The following is a 24,786-nucleotide window of genomic DNA, read 5'->3' on the forward strand; positions in this document are numbered from 1 at the left end:
AATTGTAATGCTAACCTTACAAAAAATGACTAAACCCAAGTGAACCGTTTGGTTTCTAGCATGAAACAATGCGTTTTCTAAAATAACTTTCACCCACCAAAAGGTCCCTTGGTGGTAATGCTTCATCATTGGGTTCTTCCCGCCTGCTGCGGGTTCGGGGTGTGCTACAACCGACGGATACTTGCGAGCACTTTTAAGTGAAGTGACATTACGTGTTTGGTGCAAGGGTGGAAGGGACAGAAGTGAGTCAATGAAAAAATATCTGGCTATGTGGAGAAACTAAACGTTAATGGTCCCTCTAGCTGGTATTAATAAAAATGTGGAGTAAGGAGGAAAAGTGCTTTAATGAGCAGTTCCCTCGCTGGTCGACATGTTTCAAAGCCTACCCCTAAGCTTCTCTTCGGGACCTATTATGTTGATCCCTTTTACCACTTTGACTATAGCCTAGTGCCTTTCAGCCTATTAGGTGTTCTGAATTAATATGTAAACACTCTGAAATACATTCATTCTTTACCTACTTGGTAATTTTTCTTAAAATGAATACGAGTTTCTTAATTAACAATCTGGGAGGATAGAAAAAAGAAATTAATGGTTTTGATGTGCCTCGATATTCTTATAACACTACTTCACCACAGTTGTGTGAGGACAAAAATAGTGATATATTTTCTAGTGATGTATTTTTCACTTCATGCAGGATATCGTAACTGAAACAATACATGTGCTTCATGCTGCCCTCTGTTTTAAACAAGCATTTGCAATGCAATAGGTCTCGCATTTATTGGAGTTGGAGCTATTGACATTGTAAATGGCAATGTTTTTTAGTTATGTTTTGTAAGTGGAGTGATAATTTAAAGAGAAAAGTGCACACCATACCATTCAATAAGCTTCTATAGCAACTGTACAGTAAAGCTAAGGCTATGTTAACCTAAAGGGGTGTAAATGGGTGAATACAAATACATAAAAATGGATCTTAAAATGTTGTAATTCTGGCTTACTTCTATTGTCCTGACTGGACAGAAGCACCAGGACACACCGTCTGTGAGAGCAAAACTCAGGAGTGGAGGGACCCGTGGAGTCTTGGGGGACTAAGGATTCAGTTGGTAATCAAAGCCCTAGTGTTTCAGCAGAAGCCCCTCCAGTCCAGTCTTGTAAGACTAGAGATGGGGGCCTGGGGAGCAGAGAATGAAGCAGATAACCTAAGAGGCCAACCAGTGAATGTGCATGAGATTGACCACTGTTTTTTCATTTAAAATGACCCTTCCAAAGAGGTGCAGGCAATTAAATGGACAGCTGGGTAGATCTCTGCTGCCCTCACGTCCAAGGGTAATCCTAGTAGGAAAAGGCCAAAGAAAGAAAAAGCTCAAGCGACAAGCTATCACCAAAAGGAGAGGCCAAGATTTGAATGTACAAAGAGCACAACCACCCCCTGCAATGAATCATGACATGGGCACCTGTCTAGCAGCTCTCTAGCATCTCCAGTACTAAAGCCTACAATTCCACACAGCACACCTGCGCCCCTTTTTCTTAGACCTCAAACATTTGGCATTTATTATGCTAGATATCTAAAGGGGGAGTTACCTTTCACAGGAGCAGTTTCAGGATCCCGGTGGGGCCCGGGGCTCAGGCACACGGCAGATAGGCGTGTTTCAAGGAGAACCGGTGCAGGACGGCAGAGTCGGAGCTCATTTCAGTGCAGCAGATTCAGTGGTACAGGTGCTGAGGGGTTTGCAGGACTCACTGCGCAGGCTTTAACTATCATATAGGGCAAAGTGAGGGGGGGGGTGGCATAACAAAACTGAGCTTCCGACTGAGGAACCAGGTCTTAAAAAAACATGTTTTATTGTCGGCGTCCGCTCAACTTCCATGGATTCTCTGCAAATCTGCTCGTGCCTACCAAAAATGACGGTGTCTTTGTATAACGTAACTGGTGCTCATGTAAAGGGACGAGTGTGCACGATATAAAACATTCAAAAAACAGTACCCCATTCAGGTGTAATGTTAAATGTTGTATTATATATCTGGATGCAATGACAGAAGCAGGTAGCACACTATGCTAAGCACAGATTGTTATGCATGTTTTATTTAAGCCACGCCCTAATTTCATCGGCTACGCCCCTTTGACCCCCCCCCCCAACCCATACCGTTTTTTCACCCCGCTTAAAGCCCTTCTTACGAGAGCAGGTGCATGTGTCTTCGAGAAAGGGTGCAAGTGCGGCTACAAGGGTGTTCAGGTGTATGCTGCATGATGTTGGGTGCATGTTACCTCAGGGTAACAAAGTTGTTATGGTCATGGTGTCAACATGGGAAATAACCCTCATTTCTACTGGTTGGACAGCAACATACACCCCTAGCATGGGTGCACTGGGCTCATGAGACTTCCCGGGTGTGGCGCCCCCCTCTCGTACTCTGCCGTTTGTTGCTTGGTGGCGCAGCTAAAAGGCCCAGCTTTGGCTGGACGTTTCAGTTCGATTTCCAGGAAGGGCATCATCTATGCTTCGCTGACCCTGATTTCCGAGGCTAATTACTGCATCTCTTCCAGGCACGCGTCGCCGCGTCCTACTCTGGTGCGCTCCGGCCCACTCCCTGGGCAGTGGCCAGCTCACCACGCACACGCAATTAGAATTCTGCTCCACTCCCTCGCACTCTGTGAGTGAGCTTTCGAGCCCACGCCCTTGTCGAAGAATGCCCTGTAGTGGCGTTGGCACGACGTGAAAACAGATTATAGACCCATACATTTGTGCTGAGCAGATTAACAAAAGAAGAAAGAACTAATAGTTGGATGCTGAGCTACACATAGCAATTGTGTTGAAGTGTTTGTTTTTCTAAAGTGGAATGCTTTAACGTGGATGTACAATTTGTATTGGGGATAAAGAAAGACGGACTTCATGTGTATGAGAGAGATGCACACAAAAAGAAAATGAATGAGGGAGATAGAGAAGGGGCTACGATGGAATGACACAGTAAAGTCTGCAGTTAGCAGCCAGCCTGTTTATCACCGCCGCGCGCCTCGTGAAGAGCGCCGCGCGGCCCTCTGTAGACTCCCCCTGCATTCCAGCAGGCGCGCGTGGCGATCCGGTCTGCCATGCATGCTGTGGAGACGAGACCTGGCCGCGCGCACAACGTTATCCTATGGGTAAATGCTGCGCGCGGCCAGGTCTTGTCTCCCTTCGTCGGTCTCAGACGGCTGAGACGACGACTATAGTTCTCGCTTGCGAGAACGCGCTTTCAGCGCGTTCGTCGTAGGCGAGACCTAAAAACGACATACAAGACAAAACAATGCATGTAACACTTAAATAATCACTCTCTCATATAGCATTAATCATTGTTTAGCAGCGATTAGTGCCTTCTCATAGTGCCCTTGAGTTGAAAAGGTATATCAACTTCTCAGTATGACACATAAGAAACATACTTATTAGGTTGCCTAATCGAACCCCATGAGCTTCGGTAGGAGAGGAGCGCTTATAGTCACACACTGTGGATTAAATGAGAAAGTTCCATTAAAAGCCAGATGTATAGAGCAATAGTTAAAATGTTGCTGGTTTTGTCAGTAATCCCACTAGTGAGGTGTTTCAGCGAATCGGCAATGTCATTCTTACTTCGTCAAAGCATCTCGCTCACCCTAGGAAATGCTGCCTGCCCGTGGCTCAGTCGAACACTGAATGCTGCCAGGGTGCCGGTATTTGTATCCGGTATGGACTGCCTTCAATGACTCTGCACGCTGAATAGCTGTGGAAAAGCCGCCTGTTCAGTAGAAAGACAAGAGCGGTAAATACCCTAAACGGCCACCCTTGTTTGGCACAATTTCCTGGTTGGAAAAACACTCGACCGTGTGTTCGAGCCTGCTATCAACACAAAATTATTATAGCGTCCAGAACTGTCTCATTATGTCTTGTGTGTTTGAATAATTTTTGTTGAAAATAAATTCCAATGGGATGTTTACTGTCTACAGTGGCTGGAACCATGAAGCAGCTGTAGAGATGCAGTCAGCTCAACAGAAACACAAGAGAGAGAAAAACCAAAATGGCCGCCCCCGTATGTCATAGTTTCCTGGTTGGAAAAGCTGCTCGACCATGTGTTTGAGGCAGCTATCCTATCTATTTGTTTTTATTCAAATCCGACCAAAAATATCTCCTGGTGACTACGTTTAGGAAAAAGAATTATTCTCGTGGTTAACCACAATAATATACTGTTAATTCCTCGCAAAAGGAAAAACTCGTAAGTGTGGTTCACTGGTTCTCTCACCTGTAACCTAGGGATGGTGTATTGTGTGATGATTCATGAGTGTATACATGGATAATGTATGGTTCACAACTATACTCAGATGCCTTGATACATCTGTAAATTGTCATTGAGTGCCTTGGTTATTCGTGCCACAGTGAGGTATATACACAATATAGTAGGTGCACCATGTTGTAAAGGTGCTATGTCGAAGGATGGTAATGATATGTACATATATTGTTGATGTAGAGTGCAGCAGGTTAACTAACACCTGATTCTATCAACTGGTCAGTGTCATGAATCATATGGACAGGGACAAAGGAGGAATAATATCTTATTATATTTGTCCCTGAGGGATGTCCTCATTCAGTTCCCCGATGTGGGTGCCCAGGCGGAAAACCCATTGCTGTTCCTTCTCGAAAATAGTGCCTTCAGAGTCCATCTGCTCAATAACTGTCCAATGCAGATCTAATATGGTGTGATTGGTTTCCAGATAATGTGTTTACATTTTAGTTGTGGCTTTTCTATATTTCACATTGCTCCTGTGTTCGCAGATGCAGACATTTACAGGGTGCCTGGTCATCCCAATGTAATGGAGACCGTATGGACAAGTGATCATATATATCAAATTTTTGCTATTGCATGTGGTGAATCTCCATTGCTCCTGCTACCGCAGTGCCTGTGTGCAGTCTGTGAACTGCAATGTCCTCCTGGTCAGTGTCCCCACTGGCCAGGCCTAACCCTTCCCTTTCTGTACACATTGGTCACCCCTATGGAAGGCCCAAGGTACCCCCTTGGGCAGGGTGCAGTGTATGTGAAAGGTAGAGCATGTATTTGTGCAGGTGACTTGCTCTGGTAGTAAATTACAGCCATTTTCGTTTTTCACTATTGTAAGGCTATCTTGCCCCATAGGCTATCTTAGGGAATGCTGGCTGCCGTGGCTACCAGCATATCTTCACATAGAAGCAAGATAGGACATAAAAGTCTGGTATCCCTGAACTCAGAATTTAATAACACATCTTTTAGGAAAGGTTGTTTTTAAATCCTGTGTTTGAGAACAGCACTTTTAGAAAGTTGCTGTTCTCTTGTATGACCCTTCAGTGTGCCTTGACCTGTTTATGAATTGACTGTCTGGTTTGTGAGTGACAGGGGCGGGGTGGCTCCCAGAGTCTGAGTGGGCCATCCCTGGGCTGAATAGCTCCATCTGCATCTAGAGCAGTGGGAGAGGGTAGCGCCTGTTCCTGAATAGGGCGGTGCCTGCCTTCCACAATGCTGGCTCCACCTGCTGCTGGGCGGCTGACGACCCTGCCCCTCTCCCTGAAAGGAAAGGAGAGGCCAGGAAAACAAAGTCCTCAAGGAACACCCAGAACTGGTTCAGACCGGGCTCACAGCCCTCCTGCACAAAGGGATCATAGGCTTTTAGGGTTATAAGTACAGGAACCCTGACTACAGAAAATTAAATCATCCAGGAATCAAGAAGGAACCTCTGCCAAGGAGAAAGCTGAAACTGAAGAAGTAAGACTGTCCTGCTGTTGCTCTGCTGCACTGACCTATTGTTGCTTTGCTGCCAAGGAGAGGGGAAGGACTTTGTTTTTGGTGACTTGTCCCCTGTCTTGAAGGAATCTCCAAGGGCCTGAGAAGAGCTGGCTCCCTGTTTTTGAAGTCCCAGGAACAAAAGGAGTTCACCCCCAGCTTCCCTGAACTCTGCTAAGAGAGTTATTTCCTTCCTAGAGTGCTTGGGCCAGTTGTGGTGCCTCTGGAAGTTGTACCTGTGTTAGGAAGCTGGAAACCAAGCTTTTAAGGACTTTCTGCAAGTGTTGTCGCATCGCTCAGTTGCGGAGCGCATCCCCGTCAGTGCGAGGAAATTTCCGCTGCTACAAAGGCTGAGATAGTCGCAGCGCCTGTCGCCGCTGCCAGAGTCGTCGCATCCTTCGTTTGCGTGGCGCACCAGACCGGTGCGAGAAGATTACCATTGCTGCGAGTGTGGTCGCAGAGCCTGTCATCACTGGGTGAGATCGTCGCACCGTTTGCTTGTGGACCGCATCACGTCTCTGCGAGTGTCGTCGCAGAGCCATCACATGGAGGAGCTGCGAGAGGAAGATCACTGCTGGTCCGCGCATCGTCGCAGCCCCTACAGATCATCGTGCCTTTGCGAGAGTAAACTTCGGAATCTACGCACCGGAATCCATACATGCCATTGCCTTCCACTCCATACAGACCGGATTAGTCTCAAGACACCTGCTGCTGCAGCGTGGTTGTCGCATTGCCTCCCCATGGTCTCAGGAGCAACGCATCGCTTGTTTTCCACCGCACCAGCTTCTGTTTTGGAACTTTGTCGCATTTAAAAGGTACTGTTGGCTAAACGTAACGCAACTGTGAACTTTTCACGCAACTGTGGATTATTTTTATCGCAACCTTAAGAACTCTTTTGCAACCATATTCTTGAACTGTGTATGTTGGATTTTTGTCGTTTTGGTCTTGTGTAGTTTAGATTAAATACCTTTATTTTTCTAAACTGTTGTGTAGTCCGTTTGTGGTGTTTTCACTGTTACTGTGAGTGTTGGTACAAATACTTTACACATTGCTTTTGGATAAGCCTGACTGCTTGTGCCAAGCTATCAAGGGGGTGAGCAGAGGTTATCTAAGGAGTGTTTCCTCCTTACCCTGACTAGAAGCAAGGGTCCCTATTTGGACAGTGGTATCTACCAACTAGAGACCACCAGTTCTAACATTGACCATAAGGGAGATTGTCTCGTAGGTGCCGGGGTCTATTCATGCATTCACGAAGCACTACTGCCTTGAAAGCCAGATTGGTGGGAAGGATATTTTGGCTGCTTGGTTCTACAAAACATTTTGGTTTGAGCCCACTCCACAGAACTTCCATCTTGGGGGGCTACGGCTTTGGTATCTATCCAGTGGTGTGGAATTGCAAGTTAGAAGTGCCCATCAGAAAAAGTACCTTGCTGGTGGATACTAAATGTAACCCCAGATTCTTCACTGCCCTCTCACCTCATGTTTCTTGAAAGTGGCCTCTTTTTAACATTTAAAGAGGTCCCAAGTTAGTACTCAGCACACCATTGCCAACTATTTTTCACACTCTGCTTCTGAGGTTGCAGAAAGGGTAAAGATAAGAAACTGGCATCAGTGCCTGGGGTGGCCCTTAAATAAGGCTCTACTCTGTCGTTTCTGAGGCAGTGTGCAGCCAACGCAGAGCTTTATCACACCACTGAGCAGCGCGAGGGAGCACTGCTAGAAGAAAATCCCCAGATCCAGTCTCGCTCCACGAAGATATTCTAAAGTGAGGAATCTGGATTAGAGTATCCATTAGAAAGAGTGTTACCAAAGGTAAGTAACTTATTTTCCTGGAATATAACATAGGACACTTCCTAAGGTAAATTTAAAATTAAACAGGGTATTTGGATAGAATGAAATAGTATCTCATGCTCAGGGACACCATCGTTAAACAGCAATATCCATCCTCCTACTTCATTCTAGTGTCACAAAGCTGACCTCTGGATGTTGCGTACGAGCTCCTGCATGTGACAGGCACAGTGTTGGCCTACTTAGAGCACTAAATGACACTACAAAACTCCTTCACTTCACTAATGAGGTACATCTCTATTGTTTCATTTGACATTCAAGTTAGATTTTTTTAGTAGCTTTCAACCAAGAGCACGTCATCATAATTATCACTTGCTTGATCAATGGCACTTCGCGCCATAGAGTGAAGAAGGTTCAAGGAATGCCCAATCTTTGACTGTTAATTTGGAGTGACAGGGATCTGACATAATTACATGTTTCCAAATATGGGCTGGCATGCTTCTGAAGAAACATGATTCAGATATTTGTTAAAATAAAATGCAATATTTCAGCACAATGTAGAGATAAATGTCATGTATTTTTTTTTTTTAGCAAATGGAGTTCTTGTTCGCTTCTAAATTAGGTGTGGGTGGAACTTGCGATGCTTAACTCCTTGGAATTCGCAGAGTTGCATAAAAACTCAGCGAAATTCCACAGAGTTCGGCCAACGGGCAGAAATATGCATGTCGTGCTGCTCTCACTTCAATTTGGTGCCAGTACTTCGCGCAGTTTTGAAAATCAACACCACACGCAGGAGTGCACTGCCATTTGAGTTGATTTGCTGCTGTTCAAGTACAAAATCTACTTGAGCAGCAGCAAATCTACTAGAGATGCAGCCCTCTCAAGTGACTTCCCGCATAAGAAAATCGTGCCAGGGGACGCTAAATCTCGCTTGCATTTCTGGAGCCTCGCAAGAAGAAATTCCACCGCGTGGAACTATCTGTTACAATATAACGCAGAGCCGCTAAATTCCACCAAGTCCGCCCACCCCTAGTTCAAGTGACAAAGTGTACACTGACATTTTTAAGCGCATCCATAGTGAGAACACTGACATGCTATACATAATAAGAACATAGATCTTGTAAATTACCAAATACCTCATTTTCGTATTGCATGATGTTGGCCACAAACCCAGCAGTATATATATGCCACATTTTGTATGTACTTAAAATATGACAGAAATGTGTAGTAATAGTCTCAATTGACGCTTGGAGCAGTCCGCGTTTCCTATCTGTTGGCGCCAGACCCTTCCCCTCCACCCCCGGGCAGTGTGAACCTAAACATGCACCTGGCAGAAGGTATTGGAGCGCGGTGCTTCCTGTCACGCAGCCAGCTACCACTGGTGTAGTGCAAGCTCGGCGTCAGGCCTCGTTTGCCACAGCCTCGCTTTGAGGCCATGTACGGGTCAGACCACGGGAGCTTCCGTAACCCGCTCCACGCTGTCAACGGGGAGTGGGCCTGGCTTCTGACTCGCCTGTACGGACCGAATCTGGATGAGGCAACGAATGTCAGTGAGCCCCCTTGGAAAACGTGCAACTGGCATCCACCGGCAACCAGTGTGTGGTATTAGTCATACGACAAGACGCAGGTAGTTTCGGTTCCAATTAGACATTTATTCAAGGTTCAAATAGTCAAAGGGCATACAGCGACCCCAGCCACAGCAATGGACAAGGCGGGTGACAGATTCACACTTACCCCCGGCGCTCTCCTTGGAACGCTGGTCTCGGTGACATTCTAAGTGATGTCACCGCGAGCAGCTCCATTACATGCGGAGCTGCCGGGGGGGGTAAGGTGGGAGATACCACACATCCCCCTTCCCTTCGGAATGAAACATCAGAATTCAACATGAGAATGAAAGTATAACATAAAAATTACATCATCACATACTGTTCTAGATGCCTGGGTGGTCTGGTCATTCTGCGGCTAGTCCTCCCACCCTTGTGGGGGACCGGCCACTGGTTCCTGGGAGGGAAGACCATGTTCCCCTCGGAGTTGCCTTCACCCTCACTACCTCTACATGAAACCTGACTGGGTGGGTGAAATCTCACTACTCTTCCCAGGTTCCAGATCTTTCCTTCCTGGGTCTTTACAGCATTCCTGAAGAACTTAGTGATCTTGGTGGGCCTACTGTATCCTAACCAACTTGCCCTGCCAGTGGGTGTCCTGATCTTAATGTCATCTCCTACTTTGAACCCGGCCTCCTGTGTAGAGTTGAGCCTGTCGAACCTTTCTTTCCTCCCAACCATGGCTTCTTCCTGCCTCACTAATCCTTTTGCTTCTTTGGAGTGATCTGACCATCCCTTATGCCACCCCATCCACCCTGGGGACAGTTTGGTGTTGGGTATTCTTGCTCGGAGCAACTCGAACGGGGTGACTCCTGTCGTTTGGTGCGGAGTGAACCTGTACGCTTCTATCCGCCTCCATACTTCTTCTTTCCAATTCATGCCTCTGGCCTTGGCTAATTGAATACTCTCCTTGAGGGTCTTGTTAAAGCGCTCAACCATGCCATTGGTCTCAGGGTGATACAGAGCACAATGCTTGTGTGTGATTCCTCTATCCTCAAGAAAGTCTTCCATCTCTTTCGAACACAGTTGCACCCCAATGTCCGTGAGTAGACTGCTGGGTAATCCTTCCCTAACAAACAACCCTTGAAGGAACTCAATGACTATCTTAGTTGTGATTTCGCTCACCAACTTCACTTCCGGCCACCTGGAGTACAAATCCATGAGCACCAGAATGTACGGCGTGCGCACCTCTCCCGTCAATGGACCAACGATGTCCAACGCCAACTCTTCCCAGGGTCCTGATGGGGGTGGCCTGCACACCATTGGAGGTGTCCGTTGTTTCAGTACTTTATCGCTGATGCTACACGGAATACAGTCCCTTACTTTTCTTTCAATTGCAAGGTGCATGCTCGGCCACCAATAATCTTCTCTCAACCTTTGTTTGGTCTTGGTGATGCCCAGGTGGCCATCGTGAGCCATGTCTATCAGGTTCTCTCTCACAGACACGGGAAGTACCAATCTCGTCCCCCTGAACAGACATTCATCAACCACGGACAGTTCATCTTTGACAATCCAGAATGGCCGCAGAGCCTCAACACGTTTATCTTCATGTTTCCATCCGTCTTTTACTCTTCTGCTCACCTCATCCAAGACTTCGTCATCCTTTAGTGCACATTTCCATGTTTCCTCACCTATCGCTCTCTGGATGGTGCACACATTTTCCGTTTGGCGGTCTTCAAATTCATCATCCCTTTCGTCATGCGCTTCGTTCCCATCATTTTCTTTCACAAGCCTTGACAAACAGTCTGCTGCGAAATTACGTGTTCCAGGGACGTACTCGACACCGAAAGTGTATTCCTGGAGACCAACAACCCAACACCTGATCCTGCTAGAGATCGCATCCAGGCGCTTTTTACTGAAAACCTCCACCAATGGCTTGTGGTCGGTACGAAGAATAAACCTTGTGCCCCACAGGAAATCCCTAAATTTTCCCAACGCCCAGAATACTGCTAAGGCTTCCTTTTCAATGACAGAGTAGTTGTTTTCTGACTTCTGAAGGGATCTTGAGGCAAAAACTATTGTTTCTTCTCCGACTTTGCTTACTTGTGTGTGAACTGCTCCTAGCCCTTTTGCGCTTGTATCGGTGGTGACTATTGTCGCACGATTGGGTATGTAAGACTTCAGGCTGGGTGCTTCTGCAAGAGCGTTCCTCGCGTCCTCAAACTCTCTCTGACACTCCTGACTCCAGTTGAACACCGTCTCCTTCTTCAACAGCCTGATTGCATACGTTCTTCCTGCAAGGTTCCGTATGAATTTGCCGTAGAACTCCAGCATCCCCATAAAGGACTTGATTTCGTCCTTGCTCTTCGGTGGCACCAAACTTACAATGGTGTTCTGGAGCTCCGCTTTAGGACGGATTCCTTCCGCTGTCACTTTGTGTCCCAAAAAATCCAGTTCCGCGCACCCAAAGACGCACTTTTCTCTTCTCACTGTTAGTCCTTGCGACCTAAACCTGGTAGGCACTTGTCTCAGTCTCTTATCATGCTCCTCATGGTCTCTGGAAAAAACTAGCACATCGTCCTGGTAGCACACGACGCCAGGAATCTCTCAAGATATTTCCCATGAGCCTCTGAAACCCGGCTGCCGCCGATACCAACCCGAAGGGCATCCTCTTGAACTTGTATTCGCCCATGGGCGTCACAAACGCTGTGAGTTCTTGCGATTCTTAATGCAGCTTGATTTGAAAATAAGCTGAAGTAAGGTCAAGTGTAGAGAATACTCTCGCGCCCTCTAACATGCTCATCATCTGGGTGATGTTGGGCAGTGGGAAACGGTCGACCACGACCTCTTTGTTCAAAGCCCTTAGATCTATGCACAGCCGAACCGACCCATCCTTTTTCTGGGCAGCCACGATGGGTGCCAGCCATTCTGTCGCTTCCACTGGTTCGATGACTCCTGCTTTGCACAGTTTTTCGAGTTCCGTCTCACCGCTTCTTGAATGACAATGGGCAGCTTCCTGACTTTGGCAACTACCGGCTTCGCGTTTTCTTTCAATTTAATCCTGTGGCAGTAGTTCTTCAAACATCCAAGCTCTTCCTTGAATACCTCCTTGAACTCTGTCACTAAATCTTCCTTTGGCTCTTGTATCTCTTGTATTAAGATTTGGGGATTGCTATTAGGATTAAGATAGACCCCCAACTCTTTCTGTGCTTGCCAACCCAAAATGTTATCACCGACAGTAGACACATACACCTTAAACACTGTTGTCCTGTCTTTGTATTCAAATTTGTCCCAAAAGTATCCTTTCATTGAGATAGGGCGACCCGCATACCCCCCGGGCCTCACATCCATTTTCCTCAAGATTATCCTCCCCTTGGACACCCGTGAAAATTCTTTTGCACTGATGAATGTTATCCTTGAACAGGAATCGAATAGTGCTTCCAACTCGGTGCCTTTTACTTTTATAGTGTCTTTAGGGCTGCAGACCTGACCTTCACCAACTTGCACAACTATTTCATCACATGTAGTGTCTCTGAGACTGCGGATCTGACCTTCGCTCACTCGTACAACTATTTCATCACATACTGTGTTTGTCCTGTCCTTACCCTGTCTACTGAATCCCTGTCCACTTTTGCAATACTGTCTGAAATGACCTTTCTTCCTGCACTTGTTGCATGTGAACTTGAGGGCAGGACACTCTTTGTCATTGGCCATGTGCCCTTGCTTACCACATCTATAACAGGCACCCTTGAATGACCATCCCAGTTTGTTCTCTTTCTGTTCTTTGTTCACTATTTTCTGGCCCTTGATCACAGACACAGCCTCACATTCAGTCACAACCTCACTTACTTTGGGTTTGTCTTCGCTACTTTTCTCACCACTGTTCTGCTTTATTTCACTGACGCACCGCAACATGTGTTCTACCTGTTTGGCTACTATTAAGACCTCCCTTAGGGGTGGGTCATCCTTAAGCCACAATACCTCACGTAAATGCTCCATCCTGCAAGCTAACACAAACTGGTCCCTGATCCTTTCCTCACTTGCGCCACCAAACTTGCATGTTGCAGCTAGTTTTCTAAGATCAGAGACAAAATCCTCAATGGATTCCCCTTCCTTCTGTACTCTTTTCCCAAAATGGTATCTCTCCATTATGGTGCTAGTCTTAGGGAGATAGTGCAAATCTAATTTCTTCAAGCTTACTTCTAGCTCGTTTAGACCTCTCTCTTCTTGCGCACCTAGATCTGGGAGGTGATCTAGAACCTCTTCCCCCTCTGCTCCTAAGTAATACGCCAATAATGCTACCTTCCTTTCTAACCCAAGATTTGGGCCACACACAGTAGCATAATTTAAGAACACTTTTTTCCACTTTTTCCACTGAATTGCAGGTTCCCCAGGGTTAGTCAGGAAGAAGGGTGGGGGTGTTACACTCTGCATGCTTAAAATGTCACTGTAAGCCTTCCCAAGATTCAGTAGAGAATGATTAGTACTGGGTAATACAGGGTATTTAAAAAAAATGAGGTGACTGGTAACAGTAAACACAGCAATGTAAATGTACTAAACACAAAGAATTTTCTGAACAGAATACTAATACTGCATCCTTACAGATGATAAAGACCAAACCATTTCAAACCACCGGGTGGCACTGTGGCGTACGAGTCTGTTCACACTGGGGCGAATTACAGGCTTGAAATCTGCCCTGTTGTTGTTCATGCACCGGACATTACCATATGGGGAGGATAATAACCCAACGCTACACTTCTTTGCCACAGCAGTGATATCAACAAGGCCTAATCCCCTGTGAGCAGATGACGGGGGATGATGGGGAAAAACACAAGTAAGTTTTAAAGTTACACACGGAGTGGGAATCTCACTGCCGTGTGATATCCAAATCGTGATGACTTAAGCTCGCATGAGTTCCAAGTTCCACAATGTACGTCTGAATAGCGCGCAGCTCGCACCACTTCGTCACCTCAATTTCAACCAAACCGGTCAGAAAGTTTGATCCGGACAGGGCCCGCGTCGCTACTCGCTGACGGGGTGGGGCTAGCGACAGTCACAAAGGGTGGTGCAAAATGCGGAAACCTGTCAGTCGGAATTCCCACCGCCACACGCCGCCAGCATATCCTTCAGCCTTTAATCCACGTAGCGCCTAACTCTCCGCCGACACTTCAGGCAATCCAGTCCGCCACCTCTTGCCCGATGATTACAGCCGGTGGTCCATAACCGAGAGGATGTGTAACTTCCACTTTTCTTCACAGCCGCTCCAATCTCTTCCGTGACCCCCGCCACTAATTCACACTCCGCGTGCCCTTCAAGCGTGGGTGGCAGCACAGCTTACAGCGTACGATAGTTTCCTTGTCTCGAGTAGGAACTGGTTTCTAACACACCTCGCTCTCCCCGCTGATGCCAACTCGCTGCCGCTCCTCACCATATATCGATCGCAGCACTTCCGTCTGCCTCAGTTGCATTTTGAGTGTTCTTCCCCAGCTTCAAAGCGCTTCTTGACCTCACAGGCGTGTTGAGGTCGCTGTCCCCGATTGACCCTCGTCGCCAGTGTGGTATTAGTCATACGACAAGACGCAGGTAGTTTTGGTTCCAATTAGACATTTATTCAAGGTTCAAATAGTCAAAGGGCATACAGCGACCCCAGCCACAGCAATGGCCACGGCGGGTGGCAGCAGGGGCGGCCTTAGGCATGTGCAAGCTGTGCACCTGCACAGGGCCACCAAACCCCAGGGGCCACCACGCCAATATATATCCTTAATATAATAATCCTCTGAGGATGGATACATATTTGCGTGGTGGCCCCTTGCAGGGATTTGGCGGCCTCCAGCTCTGTTCCCCGTCCAAACACCCTGACCCCCCCCCCCCTCTTCACTGGCCTCCGCGCTCCGTCCCGCCGGGACCCCTCTTCCGTGGCCCCCTACCTACGCTCCCTGCCCGGGGCCGCCATGAGCCTAGAGCCGCCCATGGTGGCAGCTTCATACTGTCTCCCGGCGCTCGCCTTGGAACGCTGGTCGCGATGACATTCTAAGTGATGTCACCGCGAGCAGCTCCATTACATGCGGAGCTGCCGGGGGGGGGGGAAAGGTGGGAGATACCACACAGTGGTACAAATGAAACTGCACCAACAAGCAGGAAATATTGTGCAGTTCTCCACAACCACTTGGTCCTAGTGCTGACAGTTATGCACAGCACTCAGTAGTACTGACACCATTAGCCAGTCCTGACTTTTTAACCAGCTGAGCATATTTCGCACATTAGAACATTGGAATGTAGAGCACTCCATTGAAGACAATGGAGTGCTCCCTGCTTCTACGGCCGGTAAAGGCCCGCAGAGCAACATTCCAATGTTGCACAAAGGCTTCTCGAAGATCGAGGGGATTTATATCCCCTCGAGCTTCGAGAACCCTTTGTTTAATTTGTTATAACATTCTGCCCTCTAGTGGCAGAATGTTCTAATAGCCTTATAGCCCTTCGTAGCAGGGCTATACCGGCAATTAAAGTCCCTCGCCTTCGGCTCGGGCCTTTAACGATTCAGCGTGCCTTTAATAGCCCGCTACGGCGGGCTATAAGACTATATTAGGAATAAAAACGAAACTTCACTGAATGCAATTTGTTCATCTTTTGACTTGAAAAGCTTTACTGGGTGAAGGTGCACAAGACGGGGCAGCTAAAAAGCAGGCAAGCACAGCAGTCTGTGGAGACTGCCCAGGTCTCAGAGGTGGAAAACAAACGGTAAATACATGGCCATTAGCCTCATCGAACCTGCCTTGTTCAGCTACAAACGCTGCTAAAGCCGGCTGCCCACTGCCTTGTTTTACTCTGGTACTAAAGTGTCAGGAGCTGCGTGGAACCTCTGACAAGAGCAGCGAGGACAGGTGATGCCAATGCTGGCTAGGAGTGTGTTACCCTATTCCCACAGTATGCATCATTCTTGTTTAAGAAGACTGATACAGAGGTGTTTATAACATGGGGCACTTAGCGGAGAGCTCAGTAGGATGTATGTTTTAAGAGACTGTGGCAATGAAAATGACCTCTCCAGTCCTTTAAAGGTTACATATAAACTGGCCCTCTGCTAGGAATAAAGCATAGTTGCCACTTGGTCAACTATGTTTGGTCACCATTTCTATTAAGGTTTTCTAACGAACATTTCTGACATTCTTGATCTAGAACTTTTGTTTTTAACATACGTATATCCTCAAAAATCCCTGTATGTTAAGAACTAACAACCATGGACTCCAAAATGTCTTTGAAATGATTAACTGCATTGTTTGTACACAAAATAAACAATGTTCTTGTGCACTGCCACCACTGCATTATAACCTTTGCAGTTAAGCATATGATGACACTTCAGTACACACCAAACACCCATGTTACGTAACTTTCCCAACCCCCAAAGAGACACCAAAGCCTCAAATGGCACAAAACAGCAGACCAGTCCCCCATACCATAATGCTCCATGGCAGTTTAAGAGCTAATACGCTCCATATCACACAAAACCTGTCTTAGCTTTCCCGCACTGTATAGCAACTCGTCGTGGCAAAAAAGCCATTAAAACACACACTGCATATTCCCAGATCACACACCAGAGCAAGATACCTCTCCCTTCACACCTGCTCACTGTAGGCTGGCCACTCTTTCTCCCTTTTATCCATGCATACAAACTCACAGCTACAGGACACTTTTTCATATTTAAACAACCCTTGGTAAAGCCAGTTTTCGTTGTGGAAAGTGTGCGTAATAGGCATCTGTGTGTTTTCTCTAGCTATCCTCGAAAGCAAATCCCATAATGAAGCAAAATCTTAGGCTACCATAATGTGGAAGCTGGGAGTAGTGTCCCCAAGCAGAATAGGCTGCTTAGGCAAAGTTCAGCTGCACCATTAAATAGTGTTATTAGTCAGTAAATGCAGTTAACGTTGTAAGTCGTGAACTTTAAAAGCATACAAGAGCAAAATATTACGTAGTATATACTTCAGTCAATGGGCTAGATTTTTGTTGCATCTTTAAGATTTCCTATGTGATGCACCTCTTTACTTTTTGAACAAAAGACAGCTGTAAATGTCGCATGTTGTTGTAACGATGAAATACAACAAATTCATTTGCATGGACTATTGGTGGTTAACACTCTCACCCAGATTCATGAAGAACACATTTTGCGATTCCTTAATAGCGAAATTTACCGATTCACTATTAAGGAATAGCAAAATGCTATTCATCAAGAAATCACTCAAGAAATAGCGATTTCTAATTATTCCTTAATTGCGATTCGCAAATTGCGAGTCGACATTAAGGAATATCTCCCCATTCATTCCTATAGGCCTAGAGGCCCATAGGATTGAATGGGAAGACACTCGCAATTTGCTAATCGCAAATAGCGATTCACAAAATGAAATTGCGATTTCAAAGGTGCAGGGGTGTCCAAAGGACACCCTGTAGCACCCCTGAAATGTGAATTTACACGGATGTTGTGCACACATGTCCAAAGGACATGTGTGTGTGTAAAATGCAACTTAGAAAAATGCATTTAAATGCATTTTTCTAAGTTTTCGCTATTTACCACGAGGTTTGACTTTGTGGTAAATAGCGGTCTTAAATTGCGAATTTGCAATTTTTAAATGTTTCATGAATAGCATTTAAGGAATCTTAAATGCTAATCCTCGCAAATTTGCGAATTCTTTATTAGCGATTTTTGCATTTGGGATGATGAATCCCAAATGCAAAAATTGCACTCGCAAAGGGCCAGATTCTCAGAATCTGGCCCTTTTGCGAGCGCATTTCGCTTGATGAATCTGGCTGTCTGTCTTTATGACTGGCTAACGTACTCACAGTCAGCACTTCTTTAATAGAAAAACATAGCCTAGCAATAAAATGTCAGCAAAGTAAAAATAAACAGTGCATTCTCCCTCTGTTCTAACTCCCGAACTACTCAATACCCCATCACCAAAACCTAGCAGGGAGGCAAATGAGACCGTGTACCCTTTCACATAATGCCATGGCCTGAATGAGCAGCCAGTCCAAGCAATGGAAACCCATGCTGATCGTTCCCTACATATGTTTAGTGCAGTCCCCTTTAAGCTAATATTTAAGAATAGCAAATAGGATTTTCTGTATTAATGGTGGTGTGTTTTTCTGACCTACAAATTTTTCTTGGTGTCTTGCAGAAAGGGATTCATGAGTGGAACTTCAGCGCAGCCTCCATCCGAGGAGTAAGGCAAGTTTTCATTTGTATTCTTCATTTCTTGCATGTGTTACGTATTCCTCGAATATCTGCCACATCGCTGGTGTTAGTGGATTGTTTGCATGCTGACCCCTGTCTTGAAGCCGGTAAGGTTTGTCAGGTTAGTAGACCCAGCAGTAAGATTGTGCTTACGGAGCAGATCCTCAAGATGGTCCACATGAAGACTGTTCTTTAGAAAAGGCAGATTTGGGTAGCATCTGAAGTATCTATTTTAGATGGTAGAATATCAAGAGGTATAGAATTTAAAAAAAAAACATGAATGTAATGAATCCATCCACAGAGAGAGTACATTCTTTATAAAGCACTAGCCATGACTAACAATCATTGGCAAAACCAATATGTCTGAGTATAATGTGCTAACACATGCAGTGTTTGCACCTTAAAGTGGGACACCCTCCATAGGGAGCCAGCAGGAGCGGACAGAGAAGGGTATGATTGTAAATCAGTTCCTCGTGCTTTTCAGTGTAAGCACTGTAGTGGAGATGGAAGGATGCAACCAATTAGCCCAGTGAAGTGTTCATCTTGTATCAAAAAGAAGGGGGAGTGAGAGGATATACTGGGTACCCTTCCTCAACAAGCATTTCATTCACAGGAAGAGTCCTGGGTATGTCATGGTGACCAAATCTCCACTGAAGAAAACCCTCACTCACCAGGGTTACCCATTGGTGGCATGCTTAACCATCGGGTACACCCTGTTCCGCTATGAAAGCAGGTAAATTATATCCTCCTTTCCTATTTCCCCCCCTTTTTAACCATACCTACCAGAGGTCAGAATAAATAGGAGAAACCTACTAGCCAGATATTTTTAAATTACTCTCCAGCACAAAAAAACCACTCCTTTTTAGCACATTCTTTATCAATATATGAAATCAAAAAAATGCTCAAGCATAGTCCATAGGTTGCAGCACACCCGGATCTGTAGCGGAATGGGATGGACCCGATGATGAAGCATGCCACCAAGGGGTAAAGCTGGTGGGTGAGGGTTTTACAAGAAAACTGTGTTTTCTTTAGTGGAAAGTTGGTCCGCTCGACATAGCTGGGTTTCTTTTTGTGAATAAAGTATTCATCTTGACCTAATGTTATTGACTAAGTCAAGAATTGATTAACAAACGCTCCAGCCAATAGCTGAATTAGACTGATAGAAATTCAGTGGTTGAAAGGGGCGGACCAAAAGCCCACTCTGTGTATACTGGTGACAGTAGGTCTGTGTGACAACTTTGCTGTCAAAACCTACATCTAAAAAGGAGTTTGTGTGCTTGAGTTGGATGAGATGGAGCCAAGATAACTTAACTGCTAATGAAAAAATAATTGTCACACGAGCAAACAAGATTTTGGCGCTTAGAGTGGTAAAAAGCCTGACATTATCATGCAGGGAATAAGGCAGGGTCACAATCTTGTCTGTTTAAAAAAGAAGGTGAAAAAAAGCTATGTTTAGCGGTGCCTGGTGTGGAAAGTGGGTGGTTAGATGTTTTTGATATAGAAACATGAAACCAGTTGGGTTAAAATGTTTAGGACAAGCTGAGGAACTGGAGGTTCCACTTAGGGAGCAAGAAGTTAAATATGCATTTAAAGGATTGGCAAGCAGTGAAACACCAGACAGCGACAGACTGCCATCTAAATTTTATAAAATGTACCTGAAACTACTAGTTACGCACACCTTCTAGAAATATACCAAACTAATAAAGAATTATGGATGGTCTGCCCCAAAACCAAAGAGGCAATCATGGTGGCCATTCCCGAACCAGACAGCGACCTGCTAGATGCTGTGGCATGCCGACCTTTACCATTGATAATCTTGGATTGTAAGATACTAGGGACAGTACTAGCAAATCTCAATTTTCCCTCCAACAGGAGCATCTGTCTAAATGTAAGGAAACAGTTCCATATATTATCAAATGATTCACAACGGCACCTCTCGGCTGTACTGCCATCCACTTGCAAAGCCATTTGATTCTCTAAGTTGAGACCAGTTTTTGCAGTCATATTTGAAATGTAGTTTGAAAATTAAAGGAGGTGCATAGGACTCCTACAATTGAACGCAATTCTTTAGAGTCAGAACCCAAAGTCACTTCAGTCTCCCTGCTGGTGCAGAAGGAGACAAGGCAAGTGTGTCCATTCCTCTCCTTTAAGAGCTGGATAAAGAGCCACTGATTTTACTGATGAGGATTGAAGGCATAAATAGAGGCATATAAAATTGCATGGATCCATACATTCCATGTCTCTGTTTGCAGATGATGTACTTCTGTATCTTCATACTGCTTCCAAATATCTACAGGTGCCCTGTCAAAATTTTGTAAAACCTGCCCAATCTCAAAGTTAATAAGGTCAAATCCTAGCTATTTTCTGTATGGCTGATCACAGCAGACCTTTGTGGACAAGACCTGTCTGAGGCACCACTAGAGTGTAAAATGGAAACATTGAAGTACTTAGGAGTACAAATAAACAGCAAAATGCAGAAGACCGTTGATGGAAACATTGCAAAAACTTTTGTCGAACTCTTGAAACAATTGGGCATACGGTAAGAAATTCCAAGCTGTTGATAGTGGTTTGGATAACACTCTCACAAAATTGTTTACTACATCATCTTGTGAACATTCCAGTGAAACTGCCTAAATCCCTATTTAAGGCATTACATAACATGTCTTACTGAGAGACCTATTTTGAGCGGTAGGCAGATGCATCTAAGTGTTGTGTAAGATTGAATTAGCAATTATCCAGTATTTGGGTGTCTTTCATAGATTCACATGCCTGAATCATTCCCCGTCGCCGAGACGGGAGCCTCCTGTACATAAAAAAGTAATGTCCTATAGACATACATAGAGAAAATAGGCCTAAGGGCTTCCCCTTAGCAGCCTTTCGTCGTCCTTATGTAAAAAGGACCAAACTCTCACCGTTAGCCAATAGGCTCCGACCTCCCTCTAGAACCTTCCTGGGAGGAGCCTCAGTCCCTCAGATTTTCTACCGCACGTTGTGCTAGGGAGTCTCCAGCCTGAGCTCTCCTCAGGTTTCCTTCGAAATCATCTAACTTTCTTCGAAAGTGCTTCTTCGATCTCAAATCTTCAACTACACTGTTCTCACAGTGCCTGTTCCCTTCACTGCCTTATTCCATGTCGGAATCGCAGAAAAAGGCCTCTTCCATGTCGGAATCGCACAAGAAAGCCCTTTTCAAGGCCTGCTCCTCTTGTGGAAAGAAACGGATCCATGCGGATGATAAGCACGATCTGTGCTTGTATTGCCTGTACCCTGACCACGTCTCTGACAAATGCAGGGTGTGTAAAGCCTTCCCTAAAAAGACTGTGAAGGATAGAGAAGTTCGCCTTCTCGCTTGGCTCGACAGGCTTAAGGACAGAGACACTCTGAAATCTTCAGAAGGCAGTGTTTCCATGTCCTCGAAAGTCTCTAAAAAGAGGCCCAGGGTACATTCCCCTGGCCATACAGACACTCCTCCTACGAAGGCACACAAGAAGTCTTCAGAGGCGAGATCCACGACGTCCTCAGTGTCTGGTCGGGACGATAAAACTTTCAAAAAGCCTGCTACGTCTACCACAAGACATGCCCAGAGGACTACCTCGGTCACGACCACCGTGTCGACAACGTCAGCGTTGTCGCCCTCAGCGGCGGCAACCACGACTACTTCCTCGTCCTCAGGTAGACCTGTTTCCTCTATCATTCAGCTGAAGACCTCGTCAAAGACGAAGACCTCGCCGACGACTGAGTCCCCGCCGACAACGTTAACGTTGACGAGCCTATCGTCGTCAAAATCGTTATCGAAGCACCCACCGTCGACAATCAAGACGTCGGCGGGAGGCTTGAACACTAAGCCGTCGACGAAGGAGTCGACACCGAAGACGCAGGTTTCCACGGCCGTGTCGACGAAGGCTCCGACACCGGGGTTGCAGTCGACGGGTGCATCGACGACGACATCGTCAACGTCGAAATCGTCGCCCACGGTGAAGGTGCCGTCGACTACCCCGTCCTCGGTCAGGTCATCGCTGACGACGGAAGCTCCGAACGCGGGCGAATCGCCGACGGAGACGGCGCTGTCGGCGCCATGGAAGAAATCCAAGATAGTCGAGGTGTCGGCCCTCTCGTCAACACCGTCAACGGCTCCCTCCACCGCAGCAGGATTGCAGTCCACGTCTGGCAAAACTACCAGGGTGCAGATTACCCCGGAATCAACGTCTCCGAGCAGAGTGGAAAAGTAGCCACCTCCGGACATCTTGCAAAGTGAGGAGTCTGAAGCGGAAGACCAGCCGGGTCCCGCTACCTCTATCTCGGACCTTAACGTCAAATGCCAAAGTACTGATGAAGAGCAGGAGGAGTTCACTTATCAGGAACACTCCGTCCACACTAGTGTCCGCACGGAGGTCACCCCGATGATATGCCTGCCGGCGACCCTTGTCAATGACCTGCGGTACCTAGTGCAAGATTACAAACAACGCTTCCCGGATGCGGACAGTGGGATTCAGACACCTGTCACACGTGCCCCGGCGTCCACCCCAACTCATCCTTCCACCCAGAGCAGCCGCGAACAGGCCCGACCTCAGGTGGTGAGACCCCGTGACAAAGTACAACCTCAGGCGGTGGACTCCTCAGAAGAGGAAGAGGAGGAGGAAGAATTAGAGGAAGGTGAGGTCCAAGACGTCCACTCGGACCAACATGACGAAGATGGATATGTGGCGTCCTCCCCCGCTTCGTCGTCTCCGGCTTCGCCGCACCCACACCAAGCGGACTCGGTGCCGGCGGACGTTGGCGGTTTCCACAAACTAGTGGACAGGGCGGCTAAGAGGTTTCACATGGTAGTGGAATCGAATGAAACGGAATGCTTCTTGCATGACTTCAAAGAACACAGCCAAAAGTCTGCTAAATCTATTCCGATTATTGAATTTCTTTGGGACCAGGGCAAGAAATTGATGCTAACGCCCGCTTCTGTGCCCGCGGTGGTGCCACACCTGGACAAGAAATATAAAGCCCCACTTACGGCGGCGGCCTGCCTAAACGGCCACCCTAAACCGGATTCCGTGGTCACTCAGGCGGCACAGAAACACTCCCGCAACCCATCCTCCCCGCTGTCCGCGCCCCTGACAAGGAAGGCAGGAAACTGGACACGATTGGAAAGAGGTTCACGACTACGTCAGCCATGACAATCAAGGTGGCAAACTCCATCGCCCTGCTGGGGCGCTACAATCGCCAACTATGGGAGGACATTGCCCCTTACGTACAAGAACTGCCCGACGCGGTCCAGAGCGAGGTCAAGGCTCTCCTTGTAGAAGGTCAGAATTCCGCTGCAGAAATTATAGACTGTGCTATAGATGCAGCCATAACTGGGTTCCGTCAGCTCACTGGGGCCGCGGTTCTCCGCCGTCAGGGCTGGCTAAAAGCTACGTCTTTCCGCCAGGAAGTTCAATCGAAGGTGCTGGACATGCCCTTCGACGGCCAGCATCTGTTTGGTGAAAAAATCGATGAGGCACTGCAGGCAATAAAGAAAGATACCGATACCGCCAGGGCACTGGGCACCCTGCAGTCACGACACCAGTCCTTTCGGGGCGGCCGCTCCAGAGGTCAGTCCTCCTATAGGGGCTCCTACCAGAACAGGTCCTCTTACTCGTACAATAACAGAACCCAGTTCCAGCACAAGCAGCAGCAGGGTAGACAATCTTCCTATGGCAGATCTACCTTCAGAGGCAAAAATACCAAGAAGGGCGCTGGCGGACGCCAGTGACCAATTACTCCAGCCAGTCCCACCACCGTCTCCATCCTTTCAAATTGGAGGAAAACTGACCCATTTCCTCACCAATTGGCACCAAATTACCACGGACAAGTGGGTCCTGCAAATGATATGATTTGGACATTCTCTCGAATTCACAAACATCCCCCCCAATACGCCTCCCCTGAGACGAACGCACAGGCACCTGCGCCTCCTTCTCCAGGAACTTTCCGTCATGCTACGCAAAGGAGCGATCGAGAAAGTTCCAGCATCCTTGAGGGGGAAGGGATTTTACTCCCACTTCTTCCTGGTGCGACAGAAAGAAGACAAGTGGAGACCCATCTTGGACCTCCGGGCGCTCAACACCTTCCTACGGAGCCAATCATTCAGGATGGTGACCCTCCAGGAAATCCTGGGCGCGCTGGAAAAGGGAGATTTCATGACTTTCCTGGACCTCCAGGACGCCTACTACCACATCCCCATCCTCAAGCGTCACAGAAAGTTCCTGAGGTTCGAGGTGGCAGGCAGCCATTATCAGTTCAAGGTCCTACCATTCGGCCTCAAATCCGTGCCCCGGATCTTCACCAAGTGCCTTGCACCGGTGGCGGCTTTTCTACGTCAGCTGGGTCACCAAGTCTTCCCCTACCTCGACGACTGGCTGGTAAAGGCACCCTCACCCGAAGGCGCAGCCGAGTCCTCCACCGCCTGCACCACTCTTTTTCAGAGGCTGGGATTGACCCTAAATCTCAAAAAAT

At 47.0% G+C, this 24,786-nt stretch overlaps 1 protein-coding gene across 2 annotated transcripts in view; it reads left to right on the forward strand.

Moving 5' to 3' along the window:
* The window catches only part of MAP3K5 (mitogen-activated protein kinase kinase kinase 5), a 1,016,304-nt gene that overhangs the window by 667,250 nt on the left and 324,268 nt on the right, over nucleotides 1-24,786 (forward strand). For both annotated transcript variants that reach the window (XM_086927404.1, XM_086927403.1), the window contains exon 12: nucleotides 18,248-18,297. In XM_086927404.1, the coding sequence (XP_086783530.1) occupies nucleotides 18,248-18,297 (50 nt within the window). The remainder of the gene's footprint in view (nucleotides 1-18,247; nucleotides 18,298-24,786) is intronic.

The sequence above is a fragment of the Lissotriton vulgaris genome, chromosome 6, assembly GCF_964263255.1.
Source record: "Lissotriton vulgaris chromosome 6, aLisVul1.2, whole genome shotgun sequence".
In the NCBI taxonomy this organism is placed as follows: Eukaryota; Metazoa; Chordata; class Amphibia; order Caudata; family Salamandridae; genus Lissotriton; species Lissotriton vulgaris.